The following is a 14,882-nucleotide window of genomic DNA, read 5'->3' as shown; positions in this document are numbered from 1 at the left end:
CAGTGCATCGTGCACCATGAGTTACCCGAAGTACTCGTATTGGATAACGGAACGACTTTTGATAGTGCCAAATTCCTACGTTTCATGTCTTCCAATGGGATGGAGCAGATCAGAACTGCACCGTATCATCCCTCATCCAATGGACAGGCTGAGCGGGAAGACCAAACATTCAAGGCCGGCTTAAGGAAACAATCAGCTGCGTCTTTGGAAACAAAACCAGCTCGGTTTATCTTAGTGTTCAGGACCACCCCGCATTCAACCACAAGTACATCTCCGGCAGAACTATTGATGGATCGATGCTTAAGGACAAAGCTAAGTCTGGTATTCCCAAATTCAGCAAAGAAGGTAGAGGCAAAACAGTGCAACCAGAAGAGGAACCATGATTCAACTAAAGAGGCAAGATCATTCGAGATAGATGACCCAGTTTCATAGAATCTACAGAACGGAGACAACCCTTCGGCCCAAACTGGTCCATGCCAATCAAAAAGCCCATCTAAGCTAACCCCATTTGCCTGCATTTGGCCAATATCCCTCTAGTTTACCTGAGAAATTTCGGGAATGGCCCAAGCAGGAATTGTTGTGGCCACAGTAGGACCTTCTTACCAAGTGTATAGAAGACTGGATTTTGAGGAAACATGTGGACCATGAGCGTGGACCAGGAGCGTCGACGGGCGTTATCCCAGGAGCCACTGATTGTTGTTGCCAACTGGAAATGTTTTTGGCTGCCCGAGAATTGAAATGCCCAATCAGCCTGTGACAGGCGAGAGTATTGTTCCAATTGAGGCAGAGGAGTTTGAAGCCTCCGTTCCCGGATGATGTGGCAGTTTCTACAGAAAGTGTCCCAACAGATGTGCCGCTCTATGAGGAAGCAGAGGTCACCAGAGAGACTGAGTTTTTGCTGGACTGTTTAAAAATATTTATTATTGTAAATTATGGGGAACTGTATTAGTTTTTTTTAAATTTAGTGTACCCAATTCTTTCTTCCAATTAAGGGCAATTTAGAATGGCCAATCCACCTAGCCTGCACATCTTGGGGTTGTGGGGGGCGAAACCCACGCAAACACAGGGACAATGTGCAAACTCCACACGGACAGTGACCCAGAGCCGGGGTCGAACCTGGGCAACGTGAGGCAGCAGTGCTAACCCACTATGCCGGAACTGTATCAGTTAACCATCATTCTGTGTATTAAGGAACTTATTTTTTTTACAAATTGAAAGTACCCAATTCTTATTTTTCCATTCAAGGGCCAATTTTAGCGTGGTCAATCCACCTACTTGCACATCTTTGGGTTGTGGGGGTGAGGCCCACGCAGACATGGGGAAGAAGTGCAAACTCCACACGGAGCCGGGGTCGAATCCGGGTCCTCAGCGCCATGAAGCAGCAGTACTAACCACTGCGCCACCGTGCCGCCATTGAATTAAGGAGTTAATGGGGGAGGGATGTAGTGGCTGGTCCCGTTAAGGTGCAATCTTCAGAAAGGTCTTGTGACCCACTCATCCAATCGATACCTAACGCGTGGAATCGCCAAGCGGAGCACGGATCTCTGCTCAGTTCTATCCAGGAAGCCAACTGGCAGTATCAAGGCTGCACTATTCTGTAAATAGCGTGTTGTACAAGGAAACCTTTGCTGTTTGTGTCTAACTGGTGGAGCTAAGTTACCATATCTGGGCCTGAGTGAAATGGACAGGATTGACCCGGTGTGACTGAGTCTCGATCATACAGCACAGAAGAGGCCAATTGAACTGTCGAACAGGAGCCACTTCTCTGAAGTCCTACTCCTGTGCAGTTTCCCAATATCCCTGTATTTTGGCTCCTCTTCAATTATCTCTCCAATACCCTTTTGAAACTTATTACTGAGTCTTCTCCAGCCGCCCTTTCAGTTCGTGCATTCCAGATCACACACAGCGAATCCAGCCAACTCTAACTATAAGCTTGCTGGGTTCACTCAGTAGACAGGTCCAAGTACATGGGCCTTGCTGCTGACAGGTCAGTTTTTTGTATCCCCTCTTTTTAATTCAGATTGCTAAGACTGTTCTCCCAGCCTCCAAAGTGAAACCCAAAACCGATGTAATATATAACATGTGGACGTTAGCAGCTCCCTTTCCCTCGGTGATATTGTGTTCAAACAGGACTGAACCTTGTGTTAAATCTGAAGAGAAATGGTTTGTTGCCTTTGACAGGTTTGGTTACCCGGCTGAGGTACCCCGTGTCATCGTGGAGAGAAACAGCTCCCACAACAGCTGGTTTCAGTTACGGTAAGCCTGATTTCTTTCTTCGGTTAACAAAACAAAGACTGAGGCGGAGAGGGGGATAGGTTACGGGATGGAGTTCCAGAACTTAAGACCCAAGCATCTAAACGGGCTGGCCGCCAATGATGGAGCGCTTCAAGTGGGGGTTGCTCATGTAGTGTAAAGGTCTGGCACACACAGGGTTAACGTGGGGCTGAGCACAGTACCGCCTGCACAGTGGTGTCAGAAGGCACATGATCCAGATTCAGGGTCGGAATGATGTTGAACCGAGACATGTATAGACCTCAGCATGGCGACAGCTCCCAGCCTGTACCCTTTACTGTACATGTGTAAGTAGTTCTAGTAGTTAATAAAGACTTTAAAGTTAGCCTACAGGAAAACATGGGGCCTCCTTTGAAACACAACGATCTGTAACAACAGTCTCCCCACATCGTGGCAGCAAAGTGATTAAAAAGCCAGAACCTCACTAAAATGCAGAGACAAAATGTTGGACGACTGAGAAAAATTCAATAAATCATTCTGACCAAAAAGAAGCTCCTAACGAAGCAGAGGCACAGAGTAGAATTAGCCAGAAAAAGCTCCAGAGAAAAGGCCTGGAAGCTGAAGGCAGAGATTTAAAATTCCTCACTGCAGCAGAGGCCTCCACTGAATCTCCTTTGATAGTCCAGTTTCCGAGTGAAGAGTTGACAGAACTTGCAAGGGGGGGCTAAATCTTTTAAAGTTCCAGGTTGCAGCAAGTCCAGAGAACTCCTTTAAGTACTTCAGTGTCAGTAGGCTTGGAAGAAACTCGTCGCTAAAACCCAATCCCCGAGTCAGAGCCTGAATATGTGCCGTCCTAGTCCGTCCGAAAGAAAAAAAGAAGAAAAGTTACATATTTTGGGAACGTCACAAAAATAAGCAAGACCTCCAATTTGACTGACTCAACCGTTTACAAAGCAAACAATCGAATGAAAGAGGTCTTCAGGCATCTGATCCAGGCAGCCATTGTTAACCTTTGCTTCAAGAAAAATGTCTTCGTCATTATGTGGAGCCCACCAAATCTGGCAAGAGTGAGAAATCTCTTTTTGTTTCTGAATGAGCGATGGCGGCATCTGAAAGTCCAGACAAAGTTCCAGAGAGAGTTATTAAAAGACTGAAGGCTGAGCAAGAGAATTGCCTTCATATTGAATTCAAAAGCTCAGGGGAGCAAATTATTGGCCAAAACTATTGGTTTTGAAGGTTATGAGCAGATAACAAGTTTGAAAAGAAAGTCCACCATCAGCAGAAATCTGACAACGGTGGGAAGGAGTGCAGAGAGAGAGAAATTATCACTGCACCGACATTCTTAAAAGGGCGACAGCGGGGGGGGGGCGACACTGCGGCGCAGTGGTTAGCACTGCTGCCTCACGGTGCCGAGGACCCGGGTTCGACCCTGGCCCCAGGTCACTGACATTCTCCCCGTGTCTGCGTGGGTCCCACCCCACAACCCAAAGATGTGCAGGGTAGGTGGATTGGCCACGCTAAATTGTCCTTTAATTGGAAAAAATAATTGGGTACTCTAACGTTTCAGAAAAGTGCAGCAGCATTTAAAACTGTAGCTGCAAAAAATATTAAATAACCGTGGATCACAATTCCACACTCCCAAATCAATTCAGACTAATCCAAGGGCCAGGGCAATCTCCAAATTGGGGGCTTTGGTGGAAAACATTCTTAAAGATACGGCAACGTTTCAGGTTTCAATAAAAATTCGGAAGAGGAGTAGGTAAACACGCTGCTTCATTCGATAGACCCGACTACAGACAGCATCATTGTAAGACAGGGAATTAATGAATCATCCCCCAAATTCAAAGGGATACTAAAATCATTCGACATTTATTTCAATCTAAGCAATAATAAAATACTCTAAAGAGCTCGGCTCAATGAAACCCAGTCGATTCATCCATCAATGATCTATATAGGATGAGAGAAGGTTATGAATATGGAGAGAAGTCTGAAATCATCAGTGACAGAATAGTGGTAGGAGTAACAGTTAACGCAATCTCTGACCTCCTACAAGCAGATCTAACCCTGCAAAAGACAGTCCAGATGGTCAGACAGTCAGAACCATTTGAGCAGCACAGGACAATCTTTAGGTGATATACAATATACCCATCACTTTACAGGCCCAGCGGAATCCAACTTCCATCATTGGTATGATCCTGGAACCAGCTTTTCTCTCATGAGCAGAGATGCCTGTATAACCTCGGATCTCCTCAAGATGGCAGGGATGTCAATACAACCAAACAGAACCTCATATTCCTGAAACCAAACAGAACCTCATATTCCTGAATGCTCAAATAAAAAACAGCATATCCTGACTGGAAATTCAGCTCCGAACTGATCTCTCGCTTTGTGGAGCAGGTCTGTCCGTTCTCGTCACAGGTCCCGGAAAACGCTCAATGGTCAGAACCGCCAACCACAATTCTTCGAGGACACCCGCCAGCGAGAGGAGGTTCGGAAAAGGAACACTATTGATCGAGAGTCCAAGGACCGAACCCACCTCCCAGATACACCTGCCAAGTGTGGGGTCGAAGACGGGGCTCGAGGATCGGGCTCCTCGGCCATGGACGAACCCACAGATCCCATGACCAGTAACACGGAGTATCTTAGGTGCGCAATCATACTCGTACAATGGCTCCAGTGAAAGAGAGTGATCAGCAGTCTGAGAAACCTCGACCTGCAGCCTGGACAATGGTACAGCAGGCCAACACTGCAGCCACTGTGTGTGCTCAAGCTGCAACTCCCAACCGGCAAGATATGAGAGATGCTGGAAGCTGGTAGCAGCCGTCCGTGGCTGACGATGAAGAGCAGAGGTGAGTGTGTCACTGTTCTCCCTCAGCCGCAGAGACATCGAGATGGTCCACACAATGGCAGAATAAGTGATTGAAGTGAGAAGGAGACCAACACAATGTGCGTCTACCTCGCAAGAAGTGAGTTAAAGTTGCAGCAACCACCAATCGTCGCAGCCAGAGGGGAAGTGCGGTTCAACACTGAGGATTAGCAGAAAAGAATGAAAGCGAATCCAGTCAGCTCAAGCCCCCGACCAGCAGGAAGAACCAGTAACGCCAAAGCCTACCACTGCCCCGACAAAACTGCAAACTAGACATGGATGCGTTCTAATGTCCCCAGCCTGCCCGAACCTTTAAATTCAAGGACCTGAAGCGGGGAGTTAGGCTGAGGATAATACAGGAATAGTATTAATGGAACAACAACAATGTATTGGAATGCTAACAATTTAAGATCTGACGTAAACAAATGTAATTCTAAATGCATTTGACTAAGCCTTGGAGGAAGGTGTAGTGTAAGGGTCTGGCACATAGAGGGTTACTGTGGGACCGAGCACAGTACTGCCCACACAGTGATGTAAGAAGGCACATGACTCGCACCAAGGTTCAGAGTGGTGTTGAGCAGAGAGGTGTGTGCGGATCTCAGCATGGAGACAGCACCCAGCTTATACCTTTAACTCCACATGTGTAAATCGAATCAATAGAATCCCAACAATGCAGAAGGAGGCCATCCGGCCCATCGAGTCTGCACTGACCCTCTGAAAGAACGCCCTACCTTGGCCCACTCTCCGCCCTATCCCCATACCCCCGCCCATTGATCATGGCCGATCCACTGAACCAACACTTCTTTGGACTGTGGGAGGAAATCGGAACACCCGAAGGAAACCCACGCAGACACGGGGAAAACGTGTAAACTCCACAGACAGTCGCCCAAGGCCAGAATCGAACCAGGGTCAGTGGCGCTGTGAGGCAGCAGTGCTAACAATCTGCGCCACCGTGCCACCCTAATAGTCCCAGTAGTTAATAGTGTAGACCTATAGAAGACTAAAAGCTTCTTTCAGACATGCCATTCTGTAACCAACACCCTCCCAACATTCAGGAGGTCATAGTTGATAAATGCAGAGACCCCTAGGGTCCTCGGGTTGGATGAGGATGCAGACGTAGGGAAGCTTTGGAAGCTATGGAGGAATTTAAAAAGAAAGACATGAAATTTAAAGTTAAGATGCTGCGGGGGCAGGAACTGATCAGCAGGCACAGGACGATGGTCAAACAGGACTTGATGGGAGTTAGACCTTGGGCTGCAGTGTTGAAGTACTGAAGTTTACGACTAGCTGTCAATTGGAATAGTCAAGCCTAGACAAAAACATGGTTGAAGGCTTCAGCTGAGCTGAGGTAGGCAATGTTATCGATATAACTGCAAAGGCATTTTAGTGAAAAATGGAAAGAAATATAGAAGATAGCTTGATCTGACGTTGATACTTTCTCTGGTGTGAAACAGGGACGTGGGAGATCGCAGCCACCTCACTGACCTTTATTGAAGAGGTCGGCTGTGGTCAGTTTGGCATCGTGCACATGGGTTACTGGAAAAACAAGTACCAAGTGGCCATCAAAATGATACGTGAAGGAGCCATGTCTGAGGAAGACTTCATCGAGGAGGCTCAAATCATGATGTAAGTTGATTAACTGCTGAGAGGGTGGATTAATCTCCTGCGCTCACAGAGAGGATCCACAAAGCATGAGCTGAAAGAAAAAGAGAGGGGGCCGAATGTGCCATTAACACTGGACAAGTTGTCAGATCTTGCAATGGGATTGATTACAACAGACCCCCCCCCCCCCCCCCCCCCCCCCATCAGCTGCACAAATCGGGACTCCGTCTGCATTTTAATACCTATTGCTGGGAGACTAAATAACCGGCAGACCCTCTTGGGCTCTTTGGCAGCAGTTTGGCCGCTCCTTCACTGTCGCTGGGGCAAAATCCTGGAACTCCCTCCCTAACAGCACTGTGGGTGTACCTACACCACATGGACTGCAGCGGTTCAGGAAGGCGGCTCACCACCACCTTCTCAAGGGCAATTAGGGATGGGCAACAAATGCTGGGCTAGCCAGCGACGCCCACATCCCGTAAAAATTAATTTTACAAAACTGTTCAAAGCGTTTTTTAGAATTTACTTACAGGATGTGGGCGTTGCTGGTTAGGCCAGCATTTGTTGCCCTTCCCTAGTTGCCTAGTTGTTGGGAGCGATTCTCCTCACTGCCCAAACTCTTCATTTATCCCTCGGCCAATATCACCAAAGTAACAGATTTATCTGGTCATTTATCCCATTGCTGTTTATGAGATATTGCTGTGAGCTAAAGGATGCCATGTTCCCCGACATTTACAACAGTAACCACACTTCCAAAACTACTTCATTGGCTGTGAAGGGCTTTGGGACATGATGACAGGCTGTGGGCGGTATTCTACCCCCCCCCCATGCCGGGTGGGAGAATCGCCGGGGCGCCGCGCGTGTCACGCCACGCCGCCCGGCCCCCCGCACACGGTTCTCCCACACCCCCCGAAACCAGCGCCGCGAGAATCGCGCCGGGCCGCTCGGAGAAGCAGCGATTCTGCGGCCCGGATGGGCTGAGCGGCCGGCAAACAAAATGACAGCCCTGCCGGCGCCGTTCATCGCTGATCGCTGCCGGCGGGAACTCTGCGGGAACGCTGGGGGGGGGGGGGGGGGGGGGGGGGCAGCCTGTGGGGGGGGGGGGGAGCCTCCGATGGGATTTTGCGCACGATCGGTGCCCACTGATCGGCGGGCTGGCCTCTTTCCCCCCCCCCCCCCTCCCGGGCCTACTTCCTGTCGCGGCCGGCCCCTGAACAACGACCCCATGTTGGGCCGGTGCCGGCACGCGTAAGAAGTTCCCCGCGCATGCGCAGGGTGACGCAGCCCAACTGCGCATGTGCAGGATTGAGCTGCCCCAACTGCGCATGCGTGGGTAGGCGCAGCGCCCATTTGGTGCCGCATAAGGAGGCTGGAGCAGCGTGAACCACTCCAGCACCGTGCTGGCCCCCTGTGGGGGCCAGAATAAGTTGTGCCCGGGCCCTGTTCGCGCCTTCGAGAAACGTGACGGCGTTCACGACGGCGCGAACACTTGGCCTCAATATCTGAGAATCTCGCCCACAATGTAAAGGCAAGTCTTTTCTTTCTCTGTCACTAGGAAGCTCTCTCATGAGAAGCTTGTGCAGTTGTATGGTGTCTGCACACAGGACGGCCCTATCTACCTGGTCTTGAGTATATGAAGCACGGAAGTCTGTCAGAGTACCTCAGGATGAATCGTGGGGCCTTCAACAAGGAAACCCTGCTGGGCATGTGCCAGGATGTGAGTGAGGGGATGGAGTATCTGGAGAGGAACAAGTTCATCCATCGGGACTTGGTAAAGATTTTTGTCTTTCTTAAATCGAAGTGCAATTGTGGTTTTAAGGAAAACCGGCATTCTGCTAATGAGTTGTGCTGGGGGATCATGGGAAATAGGAGCAGGATTAGGCCATTCGGCCCGTCGAGCCTGCTCCCTAATCCAAATAGATCATGGCTGATCATCTACCTCAACACCACTTTCCCCATATCCCCTGTCACCTATCGATTTCTGTATGGAACATGCTCAATGATTGAGCCTTCGCAGCCTCTGGGATAGAGAATTCCAATGATTCCGCACCCTCTGAGTGAAAAAAATTCCGCTGGTTTAGCTCACTGGGCTAAATCGCTGGCTTTAAAGCAGACCAAGCAGGCCAGCAGCACGTTCGATTCCCGTACCAGCCTCCCCGGACAGGCGCCGGAATGTGGTGACTAGGGGCTTTTCACAGTAACTTCATTGAAGCCTACTCGTGGCAATGAGCGATTTTCATTCATTTCATTTTGTTTCTTAAATGGCCAGCCCCTTATTCTGAAACTCGTGTCCCCTGGTTCTAGACTCACTAACTAGGGGAAACATCCTCTCCACATCTACCCAGTCACGCCCTGGAAGGAGTTTGTAAGTGTCCATGAGATCACCCCTCATTATTCAAAACTCCAGAGAACATGGGCCCGGTTTCCTCGAACTCTCCTCATAAGCCAATCCCGCCATCCCAGTGTGGTGAGCCTTTGTTGCAATCCACCCACGACCGGTACATTCTTCCTTAGATAAGGAGACCAAAACTGTGCGTGGTCTCACCAAGCCTCTGCAATTGCAGCAATACCATGGCCACGTCAGTGGGATAATCCCGGGTTTCACCCTTAGCTTGGCCTGAATTGGCCTGGTTTGCCTGGCATGCAATGGATTAGATACCCAGAGATGGTACTGCCTCCCCAGGTTAGGGAGGGGCAACATTGATCCTGGGTTCCTGCTCCCGATCAATGCCGCTCAGAGTCCAATATCCTGCTGGTAGTTACACTCTGGGCTTCCATGGGGAGAATGGTGCATTGTTCCAGTGCACTCCGAATTCCACAGAATCCCGACCCTTTGAAATAAGTAATTTCTCCTCCTCTCTGTTTTAAATCTGCGACCCGCTTGTCCTAAAGCTGTGACCTCTCTTTCTGGATTGCCCCTCAAGTGGCAACATCTACGCTGTGTCTACTTTATCAATACCTTTCCCCATCTTATATCACTTAATTAGATCTCCCCTCATTCTTCTAAACTCAAGAGAGTAAAGGCCGAAACAGCGCAACCTCTCTTCATAATACAAATCCCTCAACTCTGGAATCGATCTGGTGAACCACTTCTGAACAGCCTCTAATCCCTCCTCAAATAAGGAGACCAAAAATGTACACAGTGCTTCAGGTGAGGTCCCACAATGCCTTGTACAGCTGCAGCAACACTTCCCTATTTTTAGATTCTATTCCTTTCGCTATAAAGCCCAGAATTCCATTTGCCTTCCTTATTACCTGCTGTACCTGCACACTAGTTTTCTGTGATTCATGCACAAGGACCCCCAGATCCCTCTGCACTAAAGCACCTATAAACATCAGTTAGTGATCAGCCTGTACCTGAAATGAAAGTGTGAGGTTATATACTTTAGCAGGAAGAATGGAGACATTGGGCTGGATTCTCCAATTTTGAGGCAATGTCCCCACGCCGGGGTGGGAACGGTGCCGTTTTACCACCCGGCTCTAGCTGCCGTTACGGCCCGGAGTATTGCTGGGTCCGTGGCCGCGCATGCAACATGGCGCCGACCGCTCACGGACCCGGCCTGCGAAATAGTGCCCCCTCCCCCCACCCCTTTGGTCGGCTCTCGCGTGCCGGACCCCACCCCAACAGTGCCCCGATCCCCTGGCAAAGTCCCCCTTGCCAGCGGGTTGCCCTCCCCCGACTGTGCGGTGCTGGACTGAGTTCCCAACGTGTGAGACCACAAGCGACTGACACCGTCGGGAACCCGGCCGGTCAAGGGCGGAGAATCGCAGGCAATGTCCTGAGGCCGTCGATACTCGGAGAGTACGCCTCTTTGGAGGGGCGGTGCATCGCAAAAGTGGCACCGCCCCCATTCGGTCGTGAACGGGGATTCTCCGTCGATTGTTGAACCCGATTTCGGCATCGGCGACCGGAGAATCCCGGCCATAGTCTATATTCTAAATGGGAACAAGTTTAGGAAATCAGAAGCACAAAGGGACTTGAGAGGTCCTAGTTCAAGATTCTCTTAAGGTTAAAGGGCAGGTTCAGTTGGCAGTTAGGAAAGCAAATGCAATGTTAGCATTCATGTCGAGAATGCAAGAACCGGGATGTACTTCTGTGGCTGTATAAGGCTCTGGTCAGACTCCATTGGAGTATGTGAGCAGTTTTGGGCCCTGTATCTAAGGAAGGATGTGCTGGCCTTGGAAAGGGTCCAGAGGAGGTTCACAAGAATGATCCCTGGAATGAAGAACTTGTCATCTGAGGAGCGGTTGATAACTGTGTCTAGTAGTCGTTGGAGTTCAGAAGGATGAGGGGGGATCTTATTGAAACTTACAGGATACTGAGCGGCCTGGATAGAGTGGACAGTGAGAAGATATTTCCACTCGTAGGAGAGACTAGCACCCGAGGGAACAGCCTCAGACCGAAGAGACAATCATTTGAAATTGAGATGAGGAGGAACTTGTCCAGCCAGAGGGGGGGTGAATCTGTGCAACTCTTTGCCGCAGAAGGCTGTGCAGGACACCGAGTGTCTTTAATGCAGAGATAGATATGTTCTTGATTAATAAGAGGTCAGGGGTTATGGGGAGAAGGCAGGAGAATGGGGATGAGAAACATATCAGCAATGATCGAATGGTGGAGCAGACTCAATGGGCCCAATTCTGCTCCTATGTCTTATGGCCTTATGGGTTTGCAATGTGGGAGGGGGAGTGAAACCGTGAAGCTATACCTTGTTGCTCCTGATTCTCTCCATTGCTGTTCTCATGGGATCACAGCCAACATCTCAAAGTTTGCAATTTTCTTGCAGGCAGCAAGAAACTGTTTGATGGGGGACTCGCTGTCAGTTAAAGTATCTGATTTTGGAATGACAAGGTAATGACATCCTCTGCCATGTCGCTTGATTAGTAATTTTATCTTTCTTTCACGGGGTGTGGGTGTCACTGGCACGGCCAGCGTTCAATACTCGCCCCTAATTGCCCTCGAACTGAGCACTTTAGAGATCAGCTCGGAATCGACCACATTGCCGTGGGTCTGGAGGCACATGTCCACCAGGTGAGGATGGGCAATTTCCTTCTCTGAAGGATATGAGTAAACCCGATGTTTCATGCACACCATCAGGGGCTGGTTTAGCTCACTCGGCTAAATCGTTGGCTTTTAAAGCAGACCAAGCAGGCCAGCAGCACGGTTCGATTCCCGTACCAGCCTCCCCGGACAGGTGCCGGAATGTGGCGACTAGGGGCTTTTCACAGTAACTTCATTGAATCCTACTCGTGACAATAAGCGATTTTCATTTCATTTCATTTCACTGAGGCTTGCTCTCAATTCCACATTTATCGACCGAGTTTAAATTCTACCGGCTGCCGTGGTGGGATTTGAAACCCATGTCTCCCGAGCATTGGTCTGGGCTTCTGGATTACTGGTCCACATCAGCACTTTGCAACCAACTCCCCCTGCATTTAATCAGCCAACCTCGAAGAAGAAATCGCTTATTGTCACAAGTAGGCTTCAAATGAACTTACTGTGGCCCCTAGTCGCCACATTCCGGCGCCTGTTCGGGGTAGGCCGGTACCTACTCCCATCTTTCAGTGATCTTCCCCCCCGCTGTTTAGCTCTGGTTTTCAGTAAATTATGATGAGGGGCATTAGAAATATCCTGACTGTTAAACGCGTGGTGCGCAGCACATTGGCCCGCCCCGACCCGCTGATGGAGACTGACGTCTTGCTTTTCTTTCTCTTCCCTCTCCGGTGACGGCAGATTTGTCCTTGATGATCAGTACACCAGCTCCTCGGGCTCAAAGTTCCCAGTCAAGTGGTCGGCTCCCGAAGTTTTCCGATATTCCAAGTTCAGCAGCAAGTCCGATGCCTGGTCATTTGGTGAGGGAACCGTCTCGTGTGCTTGGCGGCGTGAGCAAAATTCTGCCTAGCAGGATCCTCGTGATCTGGGATTGGCTGCCTGCGAGGGTGATGGAGCAGGTCACCTGGAACTTTTAAATGGGGAATTGGATGAATACTGGAAGGGAATGTTCTGCCAGACTGTGAAGGACAAGGAAGGGGGAGGTTGGGACTGAATTGATGGCAATTCAAAGGGCCGGCACTGGAGCGATGTGCTGAATAGCGCCCCTTTTGTCTTGTAGCATTTCCTGGAGTGTTGTCCAAATCATATGGAGGCATCCAAGGATTCGGATGAGTTTGTTCCCTGCGGAAGACTAAGTGCGGGGGAGGGGAGGGGGGGGGGGGGGGGGGGTGTGATCCATGTCTCCAAAAACACAGAGGGTGGCAAAGCAGATGGGAAGGCCTCTCTCATCACACAGGAAAGATCCAGAGGACAGCAGCATGAGACTGATTCATCCACTTAGCACAAGGGGTGATGAGGGAAGATGGCCCTTTGGGGGAAGAGGGCAGGTGGGGCCGAGATTTGAGCGATGGTGTAAAACAGGGTGGTAATGAGTTTGATCCTTTTTACATTTTACACCTTTATCCGTTTTAATTTACATTGACTGCATGCCCCATTCCTCTGAAGATTTAACGGGGCCAGGGCAGAGAGAGATTTCACATTATTTTCTATTCTTATCCGAAGTCAAGATTGCCCCCCAGTCAGGGAAGGTCTGTAAGGGTTTAAATGTAATCGAGAATTTGGATCCAGGGAACTTTCTCTCTTTGGTATGGGGGAATGTCAATCATTAAGAGTGGACAAAGGAAACGCAGAATAGCGTGGCATGAATTTTGTCAGTTTATGTTCCATCACCAGGGGCAATAGCTGGAGGTGGGAGAGGGTGTCTTGAATGTTTAATCTTTAATTATTGTCACATTAACACAGCAATGAAGTTACTGTGCAAAGCCCCTAGTCGCCACACCCCGGCGCCTGTTCGGGTACACAGAGGGAGAATTCAGAATGTCTAAATTACCTCACAAGCACGTCGTTCGGGACTTGTGGGAGAAAACCGGAGCACCCGGAGGAAACCCACGCAGACACGGGGAGAACGTGCAGACTCCGCACAGACAGTGACCCAGTGGGGAATCGAACCTGGGACCCTGGCGCTGTGAAGCAACAGTGCTGCCCACTGTGCTACCGTGCCACAGCCACCAGAAGTGAGCGTCCCGTTGAATGTCAACCCTAATTTGGTGCCAGATTTTCTCTCGTGGTTTACTGCCAATGTCTGGGGTGGTAGTCAAACTCTGCATCTTGTGACCCAAAGACAGCCCTGGTTGCCAGTAAAGCTCTCGACTCGCTCTCACGTCATTCTGGTCCTGTTGTTAATGCTTGCTGCGACGTGGGCGTCAGCACATCAGCTTCACCCCCAGATATGTGGGTGAGGTTTACCCCTCGTCTCTGCCACAGGAGCAGGGTACCTACTGTGTGGTGCTGGGGGGGGGGGGGTCCCTGGACCCTTAACAGAGGTTGTGCCACTGGCTTCGCCATCCGTGAAACTGCTGCCTCGTTACAATTTCCTTTCCCGCGGTGGGACACGAAAGCCAGCAAAATGAGTCCCTTTGCGCATTGTCCTGTCCAGATTAAATGGGTGGTCGAGTCCACGTTAGGGCTCTGGGAGGGGGGGGGTGTGTGTGTGGTGTGGGGTGTGATTGGGTGTCGTATTAATCAGCCAAATCCCGTTTCTCACTGTGTTTGAGTTTTGGAATTAAATAGAAACAGAGGAAGGCAAGGAGTGTGAGTGTAAAGGAGCAGAGAGATCCAATCTGTTTGTGAAATGCAAGTTCCCTCAGTCCCCTGCTCTGCCCTTTGAGGACTGGCCAGTGGTTATTTAACCTGAGGGTCACCACACCTGAGGAGAGGGGCAAGGTTCAGAAGGCGGGGCCTTCATGAATAACCTCAGCTGGCGCGGGAATTGAACCCGCACTTGTTGACCTCGCTCTGCATCAATAACCAGGCTCCCAGCCAACTGAGCTAATCCTCCAACAGTGGGATGGTGTGAGATGCCAGAATTGGAGCAGCGTGCAGGGCTGTAGGCCTACAGGAGGTCAGAGGGACATGGAAGTCAGCTATGAGGAGATAAAAGATAAGTAATAAACAGTATCAACAATGAATAGCAAGTGTACAGAAATGGCAGATAGGGAGGAACTTTTCCATTGAGTAGAGGGGACAATAACCAGGGGGCATTGATTTAAGGTAAGGAGCAGGAGATTTGGAGGGGATTTGAGAAATGCTTTTTCACCGAGATGATGGTGGGAATCTGGAACTCACTGTCTGAAA

General features: G+C 49.9%; 1 protein-coding gene across 1 annotated transcript in view; it reads left to right on the top strand.

Moving 5' to 3' along the window:
• Positions 1–14,882, top strand: part of LOC119965422 (tyrosine-protein kinase ITK/TSK-like) — a 79,709-nt gene that overhangs the window by 57,690 nt on the left and 7,137 nt on the right. The window contains 6 exon segments of the mRNA XM_038796188.1: positions 2,182–2,256; positions 6,553–6,724; positions 8,253–8,320; positions 8,323–8,468; positions 11,482–11,546; positions 12,429–12,547. Coding sequence (XP_038652116.1) covers positions 2,182–2,256; positions 6,553–6,724; positions 8,253–8,320; positions 8,323–8,468; positions 11,482–11,546; positions 12,429–12,547 — 645 coding nt within the window.

Source organism: Scyliorhinus canicula, chromosome 4 (assembly GCF_902713615.1).
Source record: "Scyliorhinus canicula chromosome 4, sScyCan1.1, whole genome shotgun sequence".
In the NCBI taxonomy this organism is placed as follows: Eukaryota; Metazoa; Chordata; class Chondrichthyes; order Carcharhiniformes; family Scyliorhinidae; genus Scyliorhinus; species Scyliorhinus canicula.
Note: the sequence above shows the minus strand (reverse complement) of the source record. Positions and strands in the feature narration are given on the sequence as shown.